At 52.0% G+C, this 17,461-nt stretch overlaps 6 protein-coding genes across 9 annotated transcripts; 3 read left to right on the top strand and 3 right to left on the bottom strand.

Moving 5' to 3' along the window:
- Positions 1 to 3,534: 3,534 nt before the first annotated feature.
- PPTG_01567 (hypothetical protein) lies at positions 3,535 to 6,630 on the top strand. 3 transcript variants are annotated; one of them, XM_008894900.1, is made up of 3 exons: positions 3,535 to 5,618; positions 5,687 to 5,820; positions 5,883 to 6,630. In XM_008894900.1, exons 1-3 carry the CDS (start codon positions 3,595 to 3,597, stop codon positions 6,077 to 6,079), a joined length of 2,355 nt encoding a protein of 784 aa, XP_008893148.1. In that variant the 5' UTR covers positions 3,535 to 3,594; the 3' UTR covers positions 6,080 to 6,630. The 3 variants fall into 3 exon arrangements, with proteins under 3 accessions (XP_008893148.1, XP_008893149.1, XP_008893147.1); XM_008894901.1 differs by having other exon boundaries at positions 5,687 to 6,630; XM_008894899.1 differs by having other exon boundaries at positions 3,535 to 5,820.
- Positions 6,631 to 8,711: 2,081 nt separating this feature from the next.
- Positions 8,712 to 9,452, top strand: PPTG_01566 (hypothetical protein; the record flags this gene model as incomplete). The annotated part of the gene is made up of 1 exon (XM_008894898.1): positions 8,712 to 9,452. The coding sequence occupies one exon, from the start codon at positions 8,712 to 8,714 to the stop codon at positions 9,450 to 9,452; it is 741 nt and encodes a 246-aa protein (XP_008893146.1).
- Positions 9,453 to 9,529: 77 nt separating this feature from the next.
- Positions 9,530 to 11,073, bottom strand: PPTG_01565 (hypothetical protein; the record flags this gene model as incomplete). The annotated part of the gene is made up of 6 exons (XM_008894897.1): positions 9,530 to 9,660; positions 9,719 to 10,517; positions 10,601 to 10,734; positions 10,804 to 10,846; positions 10,910 to 10,980; positions 11,043 to 11,073. The coding sequence occupies 6 exons, from the start codon at positions 11,071 to 11,073 to the stop codon at positions 9,530 to 9,532; spliced, it is 1,209 nt and encodes a 402-aa protein (XP_008893145.1).
- Positions 11,074 to 11,157: 84 nt separating this feature from the next.
- PPTG_01564 (hypothetical protein) lies at positions 11,158 to 11,711 on the bottom strand (the record flags this gene model as incomplete). Its single annotated transcript, XM_008894896.1, has 3 exons — positions 11,158 to 11,468; positions 11,560 to 11,612; positions 11,686 to 11,711. Coding segments are annotated over 3 exons (307 nt in total), but the record flags the coding sequence as incomplete, so codon positions are not given.
- Positions 11,712 to 12,297: 586 nt separating this feature from the next.
- On the top strand, positions 12,298 to 14,945 carry PPTG_01563. 2 transcript variants are annotated; one of them, XM_008894894.1, is made up of 2 exons: positions 12,298 to 12,410; positions 12,562 to 14,945. In XM_008894894.1, exon 2 carries the CDS (start codon positions 12,564 to 12,566, stop codon positions 14,484 to 14,486), a length of 1,923 nt encoding a protein of 640 aa, XP_008893142.1. In that variant the 5' UTR covers positions 12,298 to 12,410; positions 12,562 to 12,563; the 3' UTR covers positions 14,487 to 14,945. The 2 variants fall into 2 exon arrangements, with proteins under 2 accessions (XP_008893142.1, XP_008893143.1); XM_008894895.1 differs by having other exon boundaries at positions 12,362 to 12,410; positions 12,559 to 14,486.
- On the bottom strand, positions 14,517 to 17,460 carry PPTG_01562 (hypothetical protein). Its single transcript, XM_008894893.1, has one exon. It carries the CDS (start codon positions 17,395 to 17,397, stop codon positions 14,986 to 14,988), a length of 2,412 nt encoding a protein of 803 aa, XP_008893141.1. The 5' UTR covers positions 17,398 to 17,460; the 3' UTR covers positions 14,517 to 14,985.
- Position 17,461: the final 1 nt, after the last annotated feature.

Below are 17,461 nucleotides of genomic sequence, written 5' to 3'. Positions count from 1 at the left end.
GAGTGTCCGTCAAGCCCGATTACCAGAAGAAGCTTCTATTCAGACACCTGAAGATCCGACCTTCCGCCAACTGCAATGGATTGATGAGCAAGACGCTGCAATGCGTACAGAACAAGACCGCATGATGCAGGATACAAGTGCGGAGTATCGCGTCGTTCGAGTAATATTCGAGGGCACGTCTATTCCGCTAAAAATGAACGTGAGCGACCTAAGATTGGCATTAGGATTGCTCTCATACCCACTTCGACCCCTTTTCGTGCGCCGGTTGTAACCTCTGTGGACGACCCTGAGGTCGATATGGAGGATGTCGATCATTGACAAATACAACTCATAAAAGTTGAAGAAGAACAATTTACCGGTAGCCAAAAACAACTTTTATTGTGTGCTAATCGAAAGCTCGGTAAAACCATATCCACGATGACGATAGAGATTTTCGCCTACCAATTCTTGCTTGCGAGTACATCAGTACATAGCGACTCTGAGTACACTCTTGTCGAAAAGTTGCCACTCCGTGTCGTTGTATCCAACGCTTTAAAAGCGAAAACGCCACCTCTATAGGATTACGATCCGGTGAGTACGGTGAAAGGAAGAACAGCAAAGCTCCCGTTGTATCCGCAAGTTCTTGAAGCTCTTTGTACATGTGTATCTTTGCGTTATCCATGACCAGTATGGAGCGTGGATGTGGCCATGGATTTAAGAAGGGAAGAACCTTGGATTTGAACGTGTCATGAAACTTCTGTCTTGTGAACGTGTCCTCAACGTGACCCCACGAGAAAAAATCGGTGACATCAAGCGCAGCAAGGACAGACACACGACTTCCTCGACTAAAAGGTAGCGAGGCATACGCCGGGGTATTTCTAGCTGATCATCCGTATTTGCGAAGCTCAGATCTACATTACATTTTGTTTAGTAAAGTAAACTTGAATCAAATTGATTAATAGTCATTGCTTGCATACCTAGCGTCCTTCGACGTTTCGTCAACGAAAACGAGTTGGTCCGGTCCACAATAGTAGGGCAGTAGGCGCTGAACATACTCTCGTCTCTCACGGGGAATGCTTTCACTATCACGCTTTGCCAGTACTTTGCGGGTCAGGCCGAGGTCGAAGCGAAGTGCACGGTAAATTGACGAGTCCGAAATGTTGAGAAGATCACTGAAGTTGGCGCGTAGTTCCTCACGGAGCTCTTCGAAGTAGAAGCACGGATTAGCCGTCACGTATTTCTTGACGAAGTTGCACACGTCTGGCGGCCATCTCGAGGTTTTATTTTTTTTCTTTCGCTCGCTGGAGACGTTACCAGTTTTTCGGAATTGGGTGTACCAACGCTCTAGGCTTCGTGCAGATACACCAAGAACACTACTTACCGTACTTCTATCGATATTGTACACGTAAACTAAGACAATAGCTCGCCAGCGGAGATCTACTGAAAAAGTCATAGTGCTGTCTGTTGAATAGAGTCGTTTGAACTGTCCCTTTGCCGGCTAAAGTCCGAATGCCAGTGAAATGACCGCCAATCGGACTAATGTGGTTGCGGCGATAGCTGCGTTAATACGCCCGGAGCCAGTTTTCATAGTGAGCTCTGATTGGTGCACGTTTAGTATTAATAATTCATAGAATGTAACGAGCTAACTTGGAGGTATTACCCTAACCCTCTGTTGAACGGAGGCACTTGACGACGTCCGATTTGCCAAAAGAGCTGCAAAGCACAATACTTGTATCAGTTAGCCTAAACTCGGGTCGATTGTGGAAGTGGTGGCGCAGCAAAAAGGCATGTACAGTGCGCGACAAATCATTAGGACCGTCCTTTTTCGTGCACGGTTCCGTTGATTGCGGCGCCTGTAGGACGACTTGGGAGCCGTTATTTAGATATAGCGTTTGTATTGTGATTATATAGCCGCTAAATGTGCTAACGGCCGCGAACTCGGCTTGCTTCACCACGCTAGCATACAATTGACTAGATCCGCAGCAGCGTCAAAACTTAGAACCACCCCTTTTTCTGTCAAATCGAACACTGTTTATGAACTTCCATACAAACTTCTATATTAAAATAATCGAACTTAAACGGACATGAGGAATGGAGGAACGGTGCGACCAGCGCGCTGGCGGCTTCCGCTGGGGCTCCTAGCCTTTCATTTTCTAATGGGCCGCGGATCAGCCCTCACTAACCAAGAGTATTGGTGGGTGATCGGCTTGCACGACGGTGGAGTCTTGCTACGTGAGATTCACGCAGAACCGGCCGCTCAAGAACGGCTGCGAGGAGCGCGATCAAGGCGGAGAGGATCCCGCAGAGCGGCGACAGCAGAGAGAAGCCAAGGGCAGGACGACAACCTGCTCTCACCGACTGAGAAGTGCGGCAGATCGTGCGAGCGGCTTCGACGGGCAAGTTCTTTGCCGCGGAGCTCAAGACCCAGTTCGGTGTCAAGGTTTCCGTGCGGACTATGCAGCGGCTGCTCAAGAACGTAGACCATCTGAACTACACGAAGATGGACAGGACGCTACCGCTAACGCCGGCCCACAAGGCTGCGCGTTTGGAGTGGGCTGAAAAGCACATTCTTAACCCTGGTAAGTTTGTTTACAGTGGTTATATTGATTAATTGCTAACATTATCGTAATATGTGTAGGAACATGGGAATATACTATTCTTCTGATGAAAAAAAGTTTAATCTCGATGGACCTGACGGCTACAAGTACTATTGGCGTGACTTGCGACAGCCAGCGCAGTCTTACGTATGCCGCCAGAACGGTGGCGGCAGCGTAATGGTGTGGGGCGCTTTTGGGGAGAAGGGCAAGAGCCAGTTGGCCATTTTGCGAGGCCGGCAAAACTCAGGTGACTACATCTACACTGTCTCAGAGTATTTGTTGCCATTTGCTCATGCTAACTATGGTGTCGACTTTGTTTTCCAGCAAGATAATGCGTCTATTCATGTTTCTCGTGAAACGACGCATTTCTTGCAGGAAATGCAAGTCGACACCATGGTCTGGCCGGCTCGATCGCCCGATTGTAACCCAATCGAGAACGTGTGGTCGGCAATGGCGGCACGGATTTACGCCCATGGCCGCCAGTACCGCACGGTAGAGCAACTGGAGGACGCCATTGTACACGCTTGGGGCTCCATCGAGCAAGAGTATTTGGACAAACTCGTGGAGTCCATGCCTCGTCGTTGTCTTGCTGTCATCAAGAGCAAGGGAGCTCTCACTAAGTACTAACTTTTAATGTAGAAGTTTGTATGGAAGTTCATAAACAGTGTTCGATTTGACAGAAAAAGGGGTGGTTCTAAGTTTTGACGCTGCTGCGGATCTAGTCAATTGTATGCTAGCGTGGTGAAGCAGGCCGAGTTCGCGGCTGTAGCGGCTATATAATCACAATACAAACGCTATATCTAAATAGCGGCTCCCAAGTCGTCCTACAGGCGCCGCAATCAACGGAACCGTGCACGAAAAAGGACGGTCCTAATGATTTGGCGCGCACTGTATCATTTCAACTTCGACAATCGCGTTTCATCTTCCAGTTTATCCACCAATAAAATCACGCTAATCATATTATTCCGCTTCTATTCGCCAAAAACATCACTAAAAACTCTTCAGATGCAAAAACGTCATGACGGACGCAAGCGACATCTATCGGCGCTTTGTGGAGGCTCCGTTGCGTCTCAAGACGCGAACATCTTCCCCTTCACCTCCTTCGACGCCCCCTCCATCAGCACAGCAGTATGACGCTTCCAATCCGAGCCCTTGGGCCGATTCACCTGCATTATCCACGCGATCCAAAGAGCTCCAGAAGCTGCGGCGGCGCGTAGCTAAAATCAAGCTTTTCGCAACGGATGTGGCGATTCCGAGGGATTTAGATGACGAATTCAAGGCTGTAGCAGATCTGGACATGGAAAGCGCCGCTGGAACGAGCTCCGTGGACGCAGGTATCACAAAATTAAGACAGAATAAGGCAGGATCGGGGAATAAAGATCCCAATACAGTATTGAAAAAGAAGAAGCGCGTAACGCGCTCCTCGAGCATGACGAACGAGGACACAGGAATGGATTTTATGGATACACCAACGAGGTCGTCGAAGCCGCCCAAACGACTTCGTAAGCACAGTCGGGATTTGAGTAGCAAGAAAGAAAGCGGAAAGGAGAACTGCAACATTCCTTCTTTCAGCCTGGATGGTACCGAGATAGAGAATAACAAGCAGAAAGATGCTACAGAATCGAAGGCAAAGTCTTCTACACCGAAGAGAAGAACGTCTGTGATGATCGCTTTGCCAGTTCGTCGAAGTCGACGACTGCAGCATGTTAAAGCGGAGTCGCCGGTGCTTATAGTAGCGGCGACATCGTCTCGGCAAGCCAAAGAGGTCTTAAAGATAACAGAACCAGCAGCAACTCTTCCAACTGAAGAATCTGTGGAGAAAGTGTCGGATGAAATGACGAGTTCGGATCCAGTGACTTTGCCAACGGAGGAACCAGCAGATCAAGCGCCGCCAGATTCAATCTCGACGTATTGCGACAAATTATTGGCAACGAACACCATATCTGGATGCTTTTTTGCATTGTCATGGAATGCTCTTCGCGACGTCCAGGATTCGTTTATTGCACAATCGACATCAAGTGAGTCGAATCCGCTCGAGAGTGTGTTCTCTATTTGCCTTGGCATCGCGGAGTGCGAGAAACTAGCCCAACATTCGTTCCCATCGAAATCACCAAAGCCAAAGTCGAAAATGCCAAGACGACGATCCTCTGGAAAAATAGCAATGAAAGCCAAGAAGACGAAGAAGCGGGTCCATTTCCGGAGCTTCGATCTCTCCTGCTTGAACTTGCAATACGTGGAAGACGAGCAAGTCGCTGTCATGGTCGACAAGATTTTAACCTGCTACGGGACCATCATGGAGCAGCTTGAAAAGATGGTATCACACTTTGATAATGAGACGGATTCTCCAGTGCAAACAGTGCTACGTGAGCTTTCACGCGTGATGGCGAGTCCGTCTAACATTTACAGCTGCAACGGTACATCGGATGCGTCAAGGAGGACGTATCGGCATGCTTTTGGCGGACGAGACTCCTACAGCCAGCACGAAATCCAGATTTGCGGCGAGTACTTCGCCCGTCAGTTCGCCAACCTGTTGCTTCTTCGCTCATCATCACCGTCTCCGCAGTTCCTACAAGGTGTTTTCTCGTCTCTAGCGTCTTCTTCCGTACGATTCAAGCTACGAGTTCTTTTCATCGAGAGCGAAGACTTTGGTGAGGGTGTTGACGACGGCGAGCTCGAAAGTCGGATACTGCTAGACGAGGACGGCAAACCTTTCCCAGCCATGGCGCCGTATGAACATCAGGACCTTGGAGCGGCTATTCACTGGGCATTGCAGGAATCTGTTTTGTATTGGCCACTGGTCAAGCCGCTTTATAATATGTTGGAGCGTGAGGAGGGTAGTAGTGAACGTTTTGAAGAAGATTCTCCCGTTAAGACATTCCTGGACGAAAACGCAGCCGAGGATCTCGACCACATGGAGAAATACGTCCTGGCTCGCCGTTTTCTGAGATTTCATCTAACGAAGTCGTGGCGTCATCGATTAAAGGACAGTGACGTTGCTGAGACATGGACATCGATTGAGAAGGTGTGCTCTCTGGCGAAAAGGTATGTGGACATCGATACTTCTCTTCTCAATCTAGGTAGTAATTGCTGTTTGGTATGGTATGATCTAGGTTTCACTTTGAGGATGAAGCTCATCTCTTTCCTTTGGCTTCCGTTGAAGACTTCATTGCTGTGTTGGCACGTGAAGAACCCACATTACAGCGAATGGAGGCGATGTTGCAATCGTTCTACGAACAGAAATACGGTAAGCGAGTGGAATGCGTACTCTGCTAGGGACAATCTTAGAGCTGATTGTTGATTGTACAGGGACGAGTTCTTTGCAGCCGGAACCGTGCATGGAATGTCATCATCTCATTACGAGGGAGGAGATTTCGCTCTCCATCAGGTGCACCTCGTGTGCGCGTCGATTCCACTTGGGATGTCTGCATCTACCGGAGTCCTTCGCTCAGTATGCAGACCACTACACTTGTCCTGCGTGCTTTCTCGGTCGCGGAGGGTATTGACGTGGGCACGAGTCATTTAAAAGTTTGGGTTCGTAAGTTAGGAACTGAAATTATAGACACTTAAAAGTGAATACATTGAATGCTATAGACTTCCTCGTCAACACAGCTATAGCCCTACCTCTTCAACAACTCGCTTCCTCTTCGGTTTCGGGCCAGGCTTTCGTCGACCGGTACCGTCATCAGAGAAGTAGAAGTCCAGCGGCGTCTTCAGCGAAGTATCAGGCGTAATCGGGGAGGCATCTACGGGCCAAGGAGTGAAGGAAGTCGAGTAACACGCCAGATAATTCTCGATCGAGTTCTGCTTCGTGTCGTACAACGAGTCGATACGACGCTGCTCCAACTCGGAGGCGTGGATCGCGTGCAAACACGGGAACTGCTGGTCCTGCCAGTCCTGGCATGTGCACTCCCAATCGACAAGGTTCACATGACGCCAACTATCGGGGATTTTCAGTCGCGTCGGACCTAGATAGCGCACCATGTAGAGTCCGTTCGCACAAGGAATGGACTGGACCGTACAAATTAGTAAGAATAACACACAAACACACCAGCACATAGTCAACGTACCTCACAGCGTTGACTGCCTTGCAGAATCTGTTGTAACTGTGCGTCTCGAAGCGGAACAAGCTCGTGTGCTGGACGTAACTTCACGGACTGACGGCGATGGTGGAAATTCTCGGCGATCTTCATAAAGTACTGGTTGAAGGCGTAGAGCGGGTGAGAACTTCCAATGGGATCCTCTCCAAACCACTTGAGATGACTCGCGCTTGCGTGTTGAGACAACAGCTCGTCACTGCCCAACGCCATGGAGAGATCCGACGTAAGTTCATTAAACGTCGGGCGTCGAAACTTCTCTAGAAAAGCGTATTTCACCCAGTTTGCGCGGTCCAATTCATCCAAATACGTCACTGCAGCCTCATTTGTGCGCACAAGAGCTTTGCGAAGCGCATCGTACTCGGTTTCGCTGTCACTACGGGCCAGATCAAAGATGCTCTGCTTCTTTTCGGGCGTCATGGGGATTTTTTTCACCATCACAAGCTCGTCTTCGACCACTCGGCGCATGCAAAAGTGGTGACTCGCTAGTGGCCATACGCGGTGAATAGCTGTCTGCAGTCCACGAGTACGTCCAGCAATCACAGTATACTGGTTCCAATCGGCCACTTGAGTACTCTGTAATGCAGTCAAAAACCACTCCCAATTTGCTTGGTTTTCTTCCGTAACAAGCGCTAGCGCGAACGTCACAACGTCGTCATTAAAGTCCTTCGTAGCAGCCTTCAGATACACTCCACAGATGGCGTCATCGTTCTCCTCGTCCTCGAGTTTCCCCACTGGAGTTTCAGCCACCTCCTCGTAATGTGTGATGTGATCCAGAGACACGATCTTACGGCAATGTTTGACAGTATTTAGCGTCGCGCTCGGGATGAATAGGGCGCGAGTAAACGCGCCGTCTTCTCTCGTTTCGACCCGGAATAGCGAGCCTGGGTTCTTCTCCGCCATGATGCCCAGATACCCGCCCAATTTCTGGAATGAAGCCCGTACTTTCGTGATCCTCTCTTCTTGCAATTGCCTTTTGATCCGTGACGCCATCATGTGGTTAATTGTATGTCCTTGTCCCAGTAGGATCCGTCTAATCGCTTTGCCATCCAGCTTGGCCATCGCCACGTTCGGTGCAGGATACTTGTTCACTTCATCTGTCACCATACGACACAGAGCCTTCATGGACATCGTGGTGTTCCTTTGAGCCTTCACACGTGGCGGTGGTGGAACCATGGCTGTTTCTGCAGGAACAGGCAGCTCAGAAGACCCAACGTCATCTTCTACTGCTGGCGCAGGGGCCAGTAGAGGCTGCTTAGCAGCGCTTGGCAGCGTACTAGGCAGATTTCCACTGGATACAGCCGTGGCAGCGGCAATTGCGAGCGGGTGGGTCGTCGTTGGGGGTGCAGCTCGCCAGCCGATGAACTTGTAGTGGTTGTGCAGGAAGCAGGCCCGCGTAATTTTCCATTGTTCGTCCTTACCGTAGCCGTTGATGTAGAACGGACACTGTATCTTACTGGCCGGTGTGTCCGGGTCGAAAAACTGCTGGCCGTTCAGCTTCTTGCAGCGATATTTGACGTTCCCGCCGCCGTTAGGACGCGTGCTGCTGCCTGACACGAACAGCTGGAAGCCGCGCTGCATGGCGAACTGTTTGCATCGCTCTTGTAGAGACTTTTGGCTACTGAACACGTCGGCGGCGCAGCCTGCTGCCTTGCTGCCTCCTTTCTTCTCGTATGCGATGCCAAACTCAGGCGCGGTTGAGTCTAAGCTCACGGGAAGGTCTTCCAAAAGTAGACCCAGCTTCCTCGCCTCCTGCAAGTCTGTCTCGTCCAGTCGGTTATACTGTGACGCTGCTGCGAGTACTGAAGCAGGCACTGACGGCTTCGGAGCCGCCCGAGCTGGCTTGGCCGCTTTGGGGGATGCGGTTTTGCCTTCCTCGCTACTCGCCATTAGTCTCAGTACTTTCGCTTCGTAGAAATGGTTTGGGATGAGGGGCACTGATGAGATTCAGTACCTGGTAATGCTCTTGTAGAGAGATGTTAAATCAAGTCGAACGATAGTAGAACAAGGGTACACTTTGTTACCAGCCTTTCACTTCACGATGTATCGCCGAGCACAGCGTCTCGGTGGTCGTGTGTGCGGGCGGCGATGGAGCAGCGCTAAGCCCTCGTCTTCCAGCTCTAAGCAGACAACAGTGGGCGCGTCAACTCGCTCTTCAATGCCCGGTACTGTGCGTGTGACCAAGGGTTACGGCGCTGATAAACATGAGGCGGAGCTGGACTCGACACTTGCGCGCATCATTGGTTCGGACTGGGGTGATCGATCGCACCAGCCTGTGTCCCTACCCATGCGCATCTACTGGGTCGTATTCGTTGTAGTGCTGGGCAACGGTCTATATACGTATTTCGCCGGCAAGGACGAGTCGTACCTGGTTGAGAAGCTTAAGAAGAAAGCGGATGAGAAGCTAGGCGTTGAAGAGGAGGAGAACGAGTTCGAGCAGATGGCAGAGGGGCAGCAGACGAGCTCTATTGAGGTGGAGAAGGCTGAGCTGAAGCAGGTGGCGACGACTACTGCACCAGCGACTTCGATGCTGAATACGGGCATTATGTCGTCTCCTGGTATGCCATTCATTGCACCGGGAATGTCCCCGCAGGCGAGTGCACGTCGCCCCAAGTCGAAAACAGAATTGGAACAACAACTTACACAGTTGCGAGAGCAGCAGAAACGACTGGAGAAACAGATTCGTAGTGGGGGAGGAGTTGCCAAGGAGGAACTGGAGCACCAAGTGCGCATGATTGACATTCAGAAAGAACAGATCAAGCGCATGATCAAACGCTTGTAAGTAGATGAAGACTCCTTTGATCATAGAAGGTAGTGAACCGATGGAATAGACGCATGCTTTAGCAACAAAGCGGGCATCTACTGACGTCTAATCCTCGTGACAGCAATGGAGACTGCGCCCCCGCCTGTAACGCTGATAACCTCTTGATTGCTGTTCACGAAGAAGTCAACCTTTTCCAGCGCAGCACGGTTGGTATTGTCGCCATGACCTGCAAAGAAACATGTTAGTATCGTCAATACTTGCCGAAAATGCACTGACATACTTACCAAGATTGCCGTGTTCGCCCCATCCACACGTATACAGCTCTCCGCTAGTTGTCACCACCATGGAATGCTCACTGCCGCATGCAATTTGGCTTATAGTGTGCGGAAATGGTACAACTTTGGGTTCGTACGCGTTGCCAAACCCTCCAAGACCCAACTGTCCATGACTGCCTTTGCCCCAAGTTACGGGCTCCGCGGCCTCTGTAAGGCACAACACAAAGTGCCATCCGCAGTCAACTTGAACGGTGCGGAGACTTTGATTATTGTCACGTGGGTCTGCCACTCGAACAGGTAGTGCATTCACCTGCTTCCGCCTCTCCTTGGGTTTTTCTGACGCTAATGAGCCAGACATTACGCCCAATTGTCCATGTCGATTGTTTCCGCAGGTAAATACCTCTCCGTCGGAAGAGCGAAACACCGAGTGCTCCCATCCGCAAAAGACATTGGCGACAGCCGTACCCTGCAAGGCCACGATGTGCTTGGGAACCTTTGTCGCCAAGGTTTCGTCTCCTAATCCCAGTTGCCCGTGGCGTCCACTTCCCCACGAGAATACGTCACCTTCAGCAGTGGCGAGAAGAGAATGCTTCCAGCCACATGCAATAGTTGCAACCTGCAGGCGTCGAGGCAAGTGTACAATCTCCGCAGACACTTCAGCTTCGTCAACGTTCATGCTTTGATCGCGACCTAACTGGTGATGATCATTGGAACCCCATGAGAAGACACGATCTTCTTGGTTGTCATCGAGTTTGGAAGATACGACTGCCAACGTACTCCACCACCCACAAACTACTAGCTTTGTTTTCTGTCATAGTAAAATTCAAACAAGATTTCAATTGTTTTAACCGGACACGTCATCTGTACGCAAGAGAACTCGGAACTACTTACGCTTTCGCGCGGAATACAAGCCACAGTCTCACTTGGAATGCTCCTAAAATTTTGTTCTAGCTTTGACGTGGTGTTTCCAAGTTGGCCTCGATCACTTGAGCCCCAAAAGAAGAGTCGACCGTCGCTACTAACTCCTGCCACACCAACATGAAACATTTCTGTTGATCTGATATTGTTGCCACAATCTCAACGCACCAACTAACCTGCACTGTGGCACCCCCCAGATGTGACGGACTCTACTTGTACCTGCAATACCAACACACCACGTCAAGTTTTACGTAATTTACTGCAGCGTTCAAGTGCTGTAACCTGGCCATTCTCCCAAAGCTGAGGAAGAGCGTAGTCATCCTCCGTCCCCAATCCGAGCTGACCAGTCCCTCCTGTGTATTTACAGGTCAGATCATCGTGTAGTGGTGAGTTCTACGCAGTAGGGACGGCGTACCAGACCCCCACACGTACAAGCGCTTCTCCATCGATTCACAAAAGGATACGCACGATCGACTAATGACCAATCAGAGACGCCTCAACATGAGCGGATCTGTAGACGAACACAAGCAGCATTTTTCACTTCGTTCATATTGTGCTCTGGATACTTGGCTACATTCCTCATTCTTGAATTATTTTTTGCTGTGTGCTTTCTTTACTTCCTACCGCCAGTCTGAATGTCCGCCTTACTTGCGGTGGTGGAGACGGCGGGCCTCGTTGACCATGAGCCCGTAGAAATGCTTGTAGTCCATGCATGCCAGCAAGTGGTCGACGAACCACGCGTAAGTGTGTTCCTCGAAGAGCGCCGTAAATTGGCCGTCACGAATCTCCCTGCATTCCTTGAAAAAATCCTCAATCGTTGCCCCTTCGGATTCCACAAACTCTGCACGCAGCAATAGCACACAGCTAGATAGGCACTTGTTGCGATTGCAGCATCACGATCGTTGATAAGTTCGCTGAAATATCGCACTCACCCGATAACTCCTCCTCGAACAGCTTGAGATACTGGTCATGCAGCTCCTTGTATCTTTTCAAAACGACCGAACCACCCTTGTCAGCTTCAAACAAAGACCATTTGATCACACGAAGCCACGCCGTACTCGTGCTTATGCTCGACGTCTCCATCTTTCGCCTCTGTCGCGTCAATGAACGCATCGGCGTGATCCCTAAATCAGATCCAGTGCCACGTCACATTCTGCATCACTTCAACCTGTGCCAGCTGAGAGACGGCACTAACCTGGCGAAGTTGTCGAACACGCGCTCAAACTTGGGCGACGAGCAGAACTCCGCGGCACGCGTGATGATGGTCATGGCACAGCGCAGAATTAGAAGGTGACAGACCTCTGCGGCGCTGTGCTGTTACAACTTGCAACTCGCAATGCAACAGTCGCGACCTTTCGCAAAGGAATGGCTACATTTCTTGTGGCTGCAGTCACAAGATTGGCAAAGCACACACAGCACAACAGCCGGAAACAAGTCAACTGCCGTTTTCAGCCAATCCGAGGACGTCGCACGACGAGAATCGGGATGACTGGTGGCGGAGGCTCGTGTGGACCACAAAAGAAGAGCCATTTCCCTTCAACTCCGCTCCAACGGCGCACAAAGTGATTTAACTCGTGGTGATTGGTCATTATGAAAACTCAAACTTAATTTTACATCAATTAACCAATCAACACTCTTGAAACTGTCGCTTATTGCGCCATCATTCTCTTGCCACTTCGACACTGGGGGAATTTTGCGCCGCGCTCCACCAATGATGCCAGTCTCTTTCTCTCTCTTTCAATAAAAAAAGAAAAAAAAAGGTTACCCCCTCCGCCAACGACAGGTATGTTGCTTGCGTCTATGACGGCACTAACGCGGCGCCTTGGCGCCGTGTATTGCATCTTGGCCCACCAGCATGTCGGCCATCATGCATGCATTGCCGGTCGTCCATTATAGCGCTCGCAGTTGCTGACTGTGTCTTCGTTCTGCAGCAGCAATGGCCAACTCCGCGACTTCCCCGACCAACAGCCCGGCCCCCGCCGCCAGCGCCGCTCCGGCCGCAACCACGTCGACGGCCTCGACCTCTGCGGCCTCGTCGGCTACGGGCGCTGCGCAGCCGTTCCACACGGCGTCGCTGTATGTGGGGGACATCCACCCGGACGTGACGGAGGCGTTGCTGTTCGAGATCTTCAACGCTGTCGGCCCGGTGGCCAGCATCCGCGTGTGCCGTGACGCTGTGACCCGTCGCTCGCTGGGCTACGCCTACGTGAATTTCCACAACGTGGCCGACGCCGAGCGCGCCCTGGACACGATGAACTTCACGAGCATCAAGGGCGTCCCGTGCCGCATCATGTGGTCGCAGCGCGACCCGTCGCTGCGTAAGTCTGGCGTGGGCAACATCTTTGTCAAGAACCTGGACACGTCCATCGACAACAAGGCGCTGTATGACACGTTCTCGCTGTTTGGCAACATTCTCAGCTGCAAGGTGGCCATTGATCACACGACCGGCAACAGCAAGGGCTACGGCTATGTGCACTACGAGACGGCCGAGGCGGCCAACGAGGCCATTGCCAAGATCAACGGCATGCTCATTGCTGGCACGGAGGTTTTTGTGGGCCATTTCCAGAAGCGTCAGGACCGCCCGGACGCCGACGACTGGACCAACTGCTACGTTAAGAACATCCCGACCAAGTGGACGGACGCAGACCTGCTTAAGGAGTTCGAGCCTTTCGGAAAGGTGCTCAGCGCTGTCGTCATGAAGGACAACGCCAACCCGGACCAGAACCGTGGGTTTGGCTTTGTTAACTATGAGGAGTCGGATGCCGCCCACAAGGCCGTGGAGGCTCTGAACGGTAAGTCGTACCCCGTGGGTGAAGGCGTGGAGACCGAGCTGTACGTCGGCAAGGCCCAGAAGCGCTCGGAGCGTGAGCGTGAGCTGCGTAACAAGTTCGAGCAGCTCAAGATGGAGCGTATTAACAAGTACCAGGGCGTCAACCTGTACGTAAAGAACCTGGACGACCAGCTGACCGATGACGAGCTGCGTGAGGCCTTCGCTGAGTGCGGCACTATTACGTCGTCGCGTGTGATGCGTGACCCTAACGGAAACTCGCGCGGCTTCGGCTTCGTGTGCTTCTCGACCCCCGAGGAGGCCAACAAGGCTGTGGCCGAGATGAACGGCAAGCTGATCTCTGGCAAGCCCGTGTACGTGGCTCTGGCCCAGCGCAAGGAGGTGCGTCGTGCTCAGCTTGAGGCCCAGCACGCCCAGCAGCGCGCTGGTATGGTCGTGGGCCGCGGTATGCCTATGGGCCAGCCGCCTATGTACGGTGCGGCCCCCATGTTCTACGGCCAACCTGGCCAGCTCCCGCCTCAGGCTCGTCAGGGCTTCATGTACCCGCAACAGATGATGCCGCGTGGTGTCCAGCGTGGTCCGATCCCGTACGGCGCTCGTGTGCCTGGCGCTCCGGCTCCGGGTGGCTACCCCATGCCTGGCTACGGCATGCCCATGCAGCAGCAGCGTGGCCAGCCGCGTCGTGGCCGCCAGGGCCCCGGCCCGCAGGGTCCTCAGGGCGCTCCGGCCAACCGCCGCAACTTCAAGTACACGGCCAACGCCCGCAACCACCCGGCTCGCGATGTGCCGCCCCAGGGCGTGATGCCGCCGGCCGCGCCCGTGCAGAACGCTGGCCCGGAGCCGCTGACGTCGGCTGCTCTGGCCGCTGCGTCGCCGGAGATCCAGAAGAACATGATCGGTGAGCGTCTGTACCCGCTGATCCACCGTCAGCAGCCTGAGCTGGCCGGCAAGATCACGGGTATGCTGCTGGAGATGGACAACGGTGAGCTGCTGCACTTGCTGGAGAGCCCGGAGGCCCTGGAGGCCAAGATCCAGGAGGCTCTGGCTGTGCTGGAGGCCCACCAGGGCTAAGTCGTGGGCCTTGGGCCTTCGACTTCGCGGGCGTCTTGTGGTGTCGTGTGTTTGGCCATGCACGATTTCGGTGAGGCGGCAGCGGGCTTCCTGTGCTGAGGCTGGGAAGCAGTGAAGGAGGAAGTTCGGGGAGCTGCGGCTCCTGCTTTTTGTGTCGTTGGTGTTGGGTCGTCATTGCTTTGGTGGGTTTTGGTGGAAAGGAATTACACAAAGAAATATGCTCAAGATCACGGGGAAAGACACAATTGGTGGGGGTCGTAGCTAAACGAAAACATGAGAAGAGATGATCACAACGCCTCTGCCCCGCGGTTCTGCCTGCCTCTTGCCTCCGCCTGCAGCCTGCAGAATCATTTTTTATTTGTCGCTCGCGACGGCCTAGATAGTTTTAGTTTTGCATTAGCCTTTAAGCTTTTCCTCTTTCCACGCAGTGTTCTTTTGCATCCTTTTTGCAATCCTGACCCCCAAGAACACTCGTTGAAGTCGTAGTCTTTACCCGTTGCTACCTATCGCCCGAGCTAGCGATCAGAGCCTGCAGTTTAGCAAATTGCTGGCATTGCAGGCTTGCTTCAAGCGGAAAGTCAGCGACTTTACGTTGCGATCCAGCAGCATCAACCGCAACGAATCTCTCCTTGCTGGTGTTTGAGGTTGGAAATACTGTGGCTAGACTACCGCAAAAGTCAGCGAGTAAGTTCCACCGAGATCGCAGGGCTTCCCAAGACTGATCAAAACTTGATGGCGAATTATCAGCACTTTGATCAAGGAGCTGTCGTATAGGAGCTTCGTTCGCAGCAGTTCGTAGTTCTTGTTGTTGAGTCTCAATGGCAGAAAGCTTGGCATCGGGGAAAGACCCAGTCAATCGTGGACGATACACGCGAATAATTTCTTGAAAGTCGACAGGATTCAAGAGCGCAATTTGGTGAGGTAGTACCGGCGGGAAAGCGCTCAGACTTGAGCAGCTACTACCGTGTTCCTCCAGTTTTTCTGCCAGACTATGCAAACCCTGCACAAATTCCAGCATCCTATCGGCAGTACTCACGATAATCTTCTGTCGATCGTGGGCATCGAGTTCATCAAACAGCTCGGCAGACCAGCTGCCCATTCCCCGCACAAAGGCGACAATCGAGTGAGGCTTGACAGCGAACATCCCATCCGTTGAGCCCATCATTTCTCCCAAGCCACTCTGATCACGCAGGGCAGCACGTTGATACGCTGGCAGAGGTCCTTCCACACCCACGTCACCGGCCAGAGCAAGACGCAGCATGGCTATCCGCTGGGGCTGCTGCGACATCAAGGTCACATAACCTACTTGTAAACCAGCGCGTGTTTTAATCGCGATAGATCCCACTACAAGCGCTATCTTGAGATTAAGCCACCAAGTCGAACATGGTGCAACAGACGCATTCCTTCGAGCTAGAAGACGCTGGATAGGGACCCTCGCGTTATCAAACCAGCGCATAACCTCAGTTAACTTCCACCATGATGTATCTCCAAGATGGGGACAAGTAGTCACTGACGCAGCAGTTAGCTCTTCAGCGTTTCCTGTGGCAACCTGACGCTGGAGATACGCCAACAAACTTGTGAGATGCGAGTACCATTCGGCATTATCAACGAACAGAACGGAGTCGAAGAAATGTTGCATCAATGTATCCAAAGGAGGCCGTGCACTTGATACACGGACAAACCCAGGAAGTGCTTGCTGCTCTATTTTTCGACCAAGACTGAGAGCAACAGCACCGACCTCTGAGTCGGTCACTTCAGTGCAGCATCCAATGACTTTATGGAGCCAACGCTTGTTTACAGCCTGAAGAAACGTCACCAATGTGTCGAACATAATTTCACCCGTACTGCTTGGATCTCCAATTTCCACTTGTAGCGACAGTAAATGGAAGGATACAATCTTCTCTGCACAATATACACGCACACGCACATCAAGAAATGGTCGTCTGCGGTCCACACTGTGGAGACTTAATGAAAACGCCCAGCTCCTCTGTAATATTCGACCAAGTGCTTGAAGGTTGGCGCCAACTGCTACACGAGCGATCTGTGGCACAAACGTATTATCACCGATTCTTGTGCTCTTCTGTGTCTGACAAATCGTCGCAGTTTGGTCAAAGCTCAGCCCCGCAGCTAATAAATCCACCACGCGGTGGAACAGCGTCACTGATCGAACTATCACTCGAACTTCTGCTGTACCGTCCGAATTCTGCTGATCCAATATATCTCTTTCATCCAATGTGCTTTCGAACACCGCTAAACTGCTACCGACCCCTGAATTAACATCTTCCGCTCGAAACAGCACATCACCCAAGGCCACATCCACCACGTCTCGGTCCAATAGAAACGCTAACACATCGCCATCCATTGGAGCTGCTGGGGAAGAATCTACAGTTTTAACTGGAGACTGAATAGTAGACGCAAGTGTAGGCTCTGGGGTAGCAGGAGCCGACACGGTTGCCCCATTGTCTCTACTCTCCGGTTCAGTAGGCGTCGCTACTAGCGGCTGCACCGGAGTTTTCACTGCAGCACGCTCATTGCTGTCCAGAGATCTGCGCGACTGTTGTTTCTTGGGGAGCGCTGGAACATTGTCAAAGTATCTCTGTTTCTGCACTGGAGGCAGGTCCTGGTACTGACTCCATCTAACAGGATGCTGCAACCTGAAGTGCGACTTGTAGTTGTCTGTACGGAACGTGGGGCCGCTCCAATATTTGGGCCTTTGTGTTCGAGCGCGTTGTCGTTCAGATTCTTTTGGATCGGCCTCTCGTCCGAAAGCGGCGCAGAACATGCAGAGCACAGATGTGACCTGGCCCGTGTCTGGGTCGCGTTCTACCGCGCGCACGCCATACAAATACTCGTGTGCCTCGAGAAAAGGCACAATGCGCTTGACACGCTTCCTCTCTGGTTCCGATGACATGCTAGATCGGGATATTGCCGCAGGTTGACTTGATTTAAGTAAACGACTTAACAGCCACTTAAGT

Source organism: Phytophthora parasitica (assembly GCF_000247585.1).
Source record: "Phytophthora parasitica INRA-310 unplaced genomic scaffold supercont2.3, whole genome shotgun sequence".
Lineage (NCBI taxonomy): Eukaryota > Oomycota > Peronosporomycetes > Peronosporales > Peronosporaceae > Phytophthora > Phytophthora nicotianae.
This window is presented reverse-complemented; position numbering and strand designations above follow the sequence as displayed.